At 37.3% G+C, this 7,500-nt stretch overlaps 1 protein-coding gene across 4 annotated transcripts in view; it reads right to left on the reverse strand.

The window, feature by feature from the left end:
- LOC125036252 (neurexin-4-like) overlaps positions 1 to 7,500 on the reverse strand; it is a 43,938-nt gene that overhangs the window by 19,721 nt on the left and 16,717 nt on the right. For all 4 annotated transcript variants that reach the window (XM_047628729.1, XM_047628727.1, XM_047628728.1 and 1 more), the window contains 12 exons: positions 6,388 to 6,554; positions 6,057 to 6,245; positions 5,611 to 5,778; positions 5,236 to 5,455; positions 4,664 to 4,746; positions 4,368 to 4,527; positions 3,894 to 4,019; positions 3,313 to 3,539; positions 2,985 to 3,117; positions 1,836 to 1,982; positions 1,139 to 1,309; positions 72 to 290 (listed from right to left, as the gene is read on the reverse strand). In XM_047628729.1, the coding sequence (XP_047484685.1) occupies positions 72 to 290; positions 1,139 to 1,309; positions 1,836 to 1,982; positions 2,985 to 3,117; positions 3,313 to 3,539; positions 3,894 to 4,019; positions 4,368 to 4,527; positions 4,664 to 4,746; positions 5,236 to 5,455; positions 5,611 to 5,778; positions 6,057 to 6,245; positions 6,388 to 6,554 (2,010 nt within the window). The remainder of the gene's footprint in view (positions 1 to 71; positions 291 to 1,138; positions 1,310 to 1,835; positions 1,983 to 2,984; positions 3,118 to 3,312; positions 3,540 to 3,893; positions 4,020 to 4,367; positions 4,528 to 4,663; positions 4,747 to 5,235; positions 5,456 to 5,610; positions 5,779 to 6,056; positions 6,246 to 6,387; positions 6,555 to 7,500) is intronic.

Below are 7,500 nucleotides of genomic sequence, written 5' to 3' on the forward strand. Positions count from 1 at the left end.
TTCCTCAATGCATAACAACTAAAGAAGTGAAACAACCAGAAAACAGAATCCATTTCCCAACACCCACTCACCCACAACAAAGTCCGATTCCAGGTGTATTGCTCGCACGGGACCACTGGGTTCCTTGAGCACAGCCTTTCCGCCTCCGTCTACAATCATGCGGGATTCCTTACGGTTTCGCTCAACCAACACTGAGTGCCATTTGTCATCGTTCAGAACATAGGCTGTTTCGACACTCAAACTCATAGGCCCTGAACCAGCCTGGTACTGGAACTGTAGCTGCATGCCACCTGAGGAAAACATTTTTGGATGATTAGCTCTTTGTCATGGTTCTTTTTTCACTTTAAAGCTGATAGTCAAACAGAAAATCTTATTCTTAGATACAAAAGAATATCTAAATCATTGACAGTATCATGCCTAACACTAATCACATAGAAATAAATGAATTAATAAAAAAAATAAAAATTCTCCCCAAAATCTAATATTTAATGGTCTTTATTTTCTTGACAGCCGAGAGAGAGAGAGAGAGAGAGAGAGAGAGAGAGAGAGATAGAGAGAGAAGGAAAGAGAGAAAAAGAAGGACTGTTGGATACTATTCCAAGTAAAGAAAAAATTAGCATTGTAGTTCCATCAGGAAAAAAATTTACCTCTAACCTAATCTACAGCTTAAACATAAATATGCTACAATTAACCCAATCAGCACGGGTGGCAAGAATGTCATGCCATATCCACTGTAACATAAGTTCATTTATTGTCTTTACACAGATGGCCCTAAAATTGCTTAGTCACCAAGGAGTCTGTTATTAGTCCTATCTATCTCACCTGTTTTTCTTTTATATTATTTAAATGTCTTTTATGATAAGGAGATTTTAATAATAATTTAATAATCATAACATCAATAAGAATAATAACAGTATTGATATCAATGGCGGTAGAGAGAAAAACACATTTCCCACAATTTCAACGACTGTGGAAACCAAGAGTGGTCACTAGGGCCTACTGATAGACTCCTTGCTGACTGAGCACATGTGATGCCTTATCTAAGAAAATTCACAAAATACTACAGGGGGACAATGTATAATATATGAAAACAAATATGAAAAAAGAAAAAGAAAAGCAACTAGATCATTACACTCACCCACAATGGAGACCTTAATATAATCTGTCGGGCCCCTCGCATGGATCAGGCATCCATCGCGGCCCGTGGTCTTGAACTCAAAGTAAATGTCCCCTGAATGCCCCATATCAAATCGTGGCAAGTTTATGGTGGCATCTGCTTTCCGGAAGGTGACCACGTTGTCGAAGATGTCTGCGGAGAAAAGAAATAGGTTTATCTCCTTTCCCTTAGGGAACTATACAATAAATAAGAATAGAGATCAGAAAATAAGGAAGAACAGCAAAGTAGTTTGAAGAGAATCAAGTGGAAATGAAAGAATAAAAAGAGAAGGTATAGGAAATAAGGACAGAGGAGACCATTAGGCATAACAAACTGAGAAGGAAAGTAAAGAAATGATTGAAGGATATACAACAGATGAGCAGAAAGAGGAGCAAGAGAAGAAAGTGGAGGGGAAAGAGAAAAGAGAGTAAAAGGGCAATGAAAGAAAATGAAGAAGAAGAAGAAGAAGAAGAAGAAGAAGAAGAAGAGGAAGAAGAAGAAAGAAAAAAAGAAAGTTAAAAATTAAAGGAAAGAAGATATAATACAAAATACAGAATCTTTGGATGGGGATGTTAATTAATCAAAAATATGCTGATAGACAATAAAAACACAAGTCACAAACTGTAGTACAGCAAGTGGAAAATTCAGGACAGTACGTCAAGGCAAAGACTAGACTTACTGTCTCCTTCACATATGAGAGGTCCAAGTGTGAATCGTGCCTTCTTGCCATCCAGGGGTGAGCCCGTGTCTCCTATGCGCAGCTGTCTTACAGGAAGATGCTCCTTCACAGATAGCTCTCCGCTATCAAACAGCCACGACTCTAGGCCTAATGAAAAGCATTCAAGGGTTATCAAGAGTTCCTGGTAATTATGATTAATATTGAAAATTTGGTACAGTTTACAGCTTAATCTGAATAAAACTGAAAGAAGGAAAAATTCAGGAAAATGTAAGACAACTGTGTGAAATAACAAAATCAGCTGCAACTCTACAACAGGAAATTCAATCCTATATTAGTGCTGCAACTATATTATATCAATGTGGTTGCTTTAGTATATGGTAATTATATACCTTAGCAACTTGCACTAACATTCTACACACATAACCTGTGTTTGAGTTACTGTTGCAACTCTTACAAAATTACCGTGCCCTTACTGCTATTGACACAGAGAAGGAAAAAAATATGGACATATTTTTCAAACAATGATGGAAATAATGGTTAACATCTTACTCTCCAAAGCACCTTTGCAAAATACTTCTGTGAGAAACATTGACCTCTCAACCACATCAACATCTTGTGTACTCATCAGCCAAAAGATCTCACACCACATCCAAATCATGCTCACAAAATGCTTGTGAAGACACTTCTCCTCTCTCTGTACAGTACCTGACTCGCTTGCATGGAGGCTTCACACTCTTCTCATACTCGTTTTCCAAGACTACAGGGGAGGTATAAGACAAGTTACATATCTCATTTTCGAGGAGATGGAAGTCTTTGTAGACATTTATAAATGAAGTAATTGTCTTTAGTTTTTATGATCTGACAATGGAAAGTAGTATTTACCATTCTAGCAAATGCTTCCAAAATTTACCTTGATTGCAATATCTATAACATCTATATCTTTACCATTATTTTTCCTTTTAATGCAAAGTTCAGTTTGCAGTAGTAAACACACTGCTACAGGTATCACATTTACCAACATACATTCAAAATGCCTTAAATAAAACCATGTTTAGATTTGCACACCTTTGGTGGGAAACACTTGTAAATGCAACACAATAAAGTTTCCCACATCCAGAGGTCATTAATGTTTTCAACTAACATACTAACCTGCATCACAGTTGCACCATTTGCCAGTAACGCAGGTGCCCATGAGACCGCACTCGCACTTCCGAGACCCTGGCAGAGATCCTCCCCAGTAGTCCATGGGCTGGTTGTTGCGAGAGACCCACCAGGTGTAGGGCTGGAAGGAGGAATTACCTGTTACAACATCTGATAAAGTGTACTAGGCCATATAAGAAAATTCTTTAAGACCTCTTAACATCTTGATATTTGCAGCTTACAAACAACAAGAATAACTAAGGAAACAAAGCTACACACAAGGAAGAGGCTATGATAGTAAAGCAAAGTAAAGCAAATAATAGGCATGCTACATTACCTGGAAGTCCTGATCCTCAGGTGAAGGCGAGTTAAAGAGCTTGGCCTTCAGGCACTCAAAATGAATGCGCTGCCGGCACTTGGTAGACCGGTTGACAAAGATCTCAATCTGTTCCATTTCAGTGTCATAGATGATGTTCTGCACATACGACCCTCTCCTCTCAAAGCCATCCACAGTTGTTGTCATCTCATGCTTGTGGCCCAGGTATGAGTACACTTTGCCATCATCTTCAGAGAAGAAGAGATTATTACTGCAACTTTCTGTTCTTAATCACTAGCATGAAGAGCTTTGCCCTCTTCCCTCTTTACCTCTAAATTATTTCTGAAATTTCTTTACCTCTTCCCCCACTTTCTCTCCTCATCACTGTTTCTCTTCTGTCTCTCCCCCCTTTTTATTTTATGCATTGATATAATTTTGAAATGCTCATTCACCCATTGTTTATATCATCTTGATATAATAATGATGATGATGATAATAATAATAATAATAATAATAATAATAATAATAATAATGATAATAATGATAATAACAGTAACTATAATAACAGCAAATAGCTAATAAACAGGGAAATGATTACATACTGTAAAATTCACATGTGACAGGGAAGGGAACCAGAGGCCCAGAACCATCAACGTCAATAAAAACTTCAGCACGTTTGGATCCAGGATTCTGCATTCCATAGGCAGCACAAGAAATGGGGTTCAAGGCTGCAAAAAGAGAGAGAAGCTGAATTAAAAATTATGCTCATGTAACTCTATAATAATACCTTTATGTTATTTATCTATACATGCACACACACAAACATATACACTAGCACATATGCATCACACAAACCACACAAATCACACTCCACATATGCACTCACACTCACACTCACAAATACATGTATATATATATATATATATATATATATATATATATATATATATATATATATATATATCTAATATGTTGTCATAAAAAAAAATAATATGCTATAATATACACAATGAATGATATGTACAAAAATATTCATGACTCATCTTAACATCCTAAATATCACAAGGCATACTTACAGGTGTGGCACACGGCACCTGAGTACCCTGTTCCTGAACAATCACAGAAAAATTCATTGCTATTCTGCTTGCAACGACCATGGTGTTCACAAGGATTAGGGTTGCAACGATCCATTATCTGACAAGCAGACAACACAATGCCTTGCTTACCACTTAGTTCCTGCAAAAAAATTGCTCACATTAACATGAAGCTTCTGAAGCTTTATAAAGTTAAAGTCTTGGACAGAAGTAAAAAGGTAGACATTCTGATCTTACAGAATAATTCAGTAGATCAAATGCAGAAAGGCACAACTCACTTCTTCTTTGGGCTTCTGCATGAATCCCAGCACTGAAATACGTCTCATGCATCCAAGGAAGCCTTCCGACCCATAGACTCCACCTGCAAAATAATGTAAGTCATCAAATGATACTTTAATATATAAGCAAGTTACATGAACCTGCTGTCCACACATACATGTCCTATTCCCCAGGGATATCATAATCCATTACTGGGGGGAACATAAAGTCTGCACTATAATTCTGTTTTGTGAATTTTGTTTACACATTCATGGCTCCACATGTGTTTAATCAACAAGGTCAATTAGTAGGCCTTAAGTGACCTCACCTGATTTCTCCTTTCAGTTTTCAAGAAAAATTGGTTTTTTTTTCTGATGCTATTAACATTGATACTGTCATCATTATTACTGATATTATGATTACTATAATGTTTATGATAATAATAATAATAATGGCAATAAAAAATTAAAACACAAAATCTTCCCAAAGATCAAGGAAAAAGGTAAACAGGTGAGATAGGAAGGATTAATAACTGCTTCCTTTGTGACTAAGTTCGTGTAGAGTTTCCAAACACCAAATCCTTGTCTCTTACCTCCAACAAGGAAGTATTTGCCAGAAATTACAGAGATGATCCTTGTGGTCTTCATAGGGACATCATCCACTGTGAGTTCCATGCTGTTCTCAGAAACCGTGAACATGGCTTTGTGCCACTGGCCGTCATTGTAAGTGATGTCAAAGTTATCGAGTACAACCGTGCCTGGGGTCTTTGCCGAAGAGATCACGACTTTTACTTTGCCATCTTCCAAGTAGAGCTGAAAATGATAGTAAAACTAGATTATAACTAAACATATGCAATACCATACCAAAGATGTCTCAAAAAATAGATTTATTTTATATCAAACTGAAATAAAAGTGAAACAACAAAAGATTTCTAAGGCAGATAAAAGCACCCTAAAGATGCCCTCACCTTGAAGTAGCCTGCTGTAGAAAACTTGTGATAGATAAGTACGCCTGACTCCTCGTAGGTCCTAAACTCCACAGACACATTGATGGAGCGTTGATCTTCAAAGGCTGGGTAGCGGAGATGAGCCTCTCGCTCCAGGAAGGTCATGGTCAGGTCAGAGGAGTCTCCATACTGCCAAGAACAGGTGGATAAAAAAATAAAATAAAATATTTGGTTAGTTAATGTTCCAAGTTGCTTCATCACAAAATTATATAGACATATACAAGCACTCAATTGTTCACACACACAATATATAAATGGATGGAGGGGTAGAGACATTTCTTAACACAAATATATACTTTCTTCCATTCCAGCTCCTCCCTTCCACCTTCTTTATCTATGAGACTGCTCCATGACCAATATACCCCCCCTCCCCCAGCTCAGGCTCTTCCAGGGTTAAATATACTTACAGGACACGTGCTCGAAATGTTGATCTTCGAGTACTTGGGACGTTGGTAATAATAAGAGTAATAATCGTCAGCGTCTCGCATCTCAGGAATAATGGCAGTGCCGTTGATGAAAAGATTTTCTATACAGCCAGTGAAGTTCACTCTTGCCACCATCCCTGGTTGCAAGTTTGGCACACCTCCAATATAAAACTGAAAAATTAATAAAATACCGGTAAATGTGATGAAACCTGATTTTGATGTCTCTTTCTAATATCTCATAAAGTCAGTCTAATATGCTCCATTTTTTTCAACATTCAATTCTCTAAGCATATGATACAGGTTTAATACTCACCTCTCTATTAAGATCCAGCCTCTTGAAGTCACCATGGATTATGTCGTCAATCCTGACACGGTCGACCAAGAAGGTAATGTTCCTCTGCTCCCTGCGAATCTCCACATCATGCCAGGAGTTGTCATCCAAGAGTGATCCCACAGAAAAGGTGCTCTTTACTTTTGACCCTGTTTTGTACAAAATGAGTACATTAGACTGGAGACCCAAACATCTATTCAATGCAAAATACCTTCCCTGTTTACTTCACTGGTAGAAAATGGCATTCACAATGGATGAACTGCTTTGCTGACTTCAACCACAGCTTCACTCTATCCACTGGTTATAATCGATATTTTCAGCACCGACACAAAGAAAAGAAAAAAAAAAAGAAAGAAGAAGAAAAAAAAACGGCATCATCCACTGTAGCTTCTGGTGTTTACTCAACCAAGATAAAATCCATCCTTTTGACAACATACACCCTCATCAGCAAAAAATGAAGAAACTAAACAAAAACTAACAGCTCACACCAATGCTGATGACCGTCTTCTTCACAAAAAGATCAAACTTTCTCTGATCATGATCTCTTTACAACTAGCTGAAAGGTTTGTGTTATCGAAAAACTTTCCTGATGCTCCTCTTGCTCTGCTGAACAGTCTTAAAGCTTAATCCTATGACCAAGGATGGCATGATATCAATACAATGGCTGTGGACTGAATCACAAATGGCACCACATGATGACATACCCTGCCCCTTCGGCTCATCAGAAGGAGCGCGTCTCTCTCCAATAGTAGAGACATCCTTATGTTTGGTTTTGCAATTAAAGTGAAGGGAAATATTTAATTTTCAAAAATTTGTTTATGAAATTGAGTTACAAGCTATTAGGCATCTAAAATTGTGTTTGAAGTATTGAACGAGCAGGGTACAAACCAGAAATGCTGCCAATGTATGCTAAGAACTCTGCATCACTGGCCATTAGCCAATTTTTAATACAACAGTTTTGTTAAACATTGTAACTGATGATTACAAAATATTAATCCACACCATGCATATGTCCATGCATCTTCATATGGTATGTATTTATACTATGTAAAGTTAATTAAGATATTAATCTAGTCAGCCTTCACTGCAACAATA

Source organism: Penaeus chinensis, chromosome 20 (genome assembly GCF_019202785.1).
Source record: "Penaeus chinensis breed Huanghai No. 1 chromosome 20, ASM1920278v2, whole genome shotgun sequence".
Taxonomy (NCBI): Eukaryota; Metazoa; Arthropoda; class Malacostraca; order Decapoda; family Penaeidae; genus Penaeus; species Penaeus chinensis.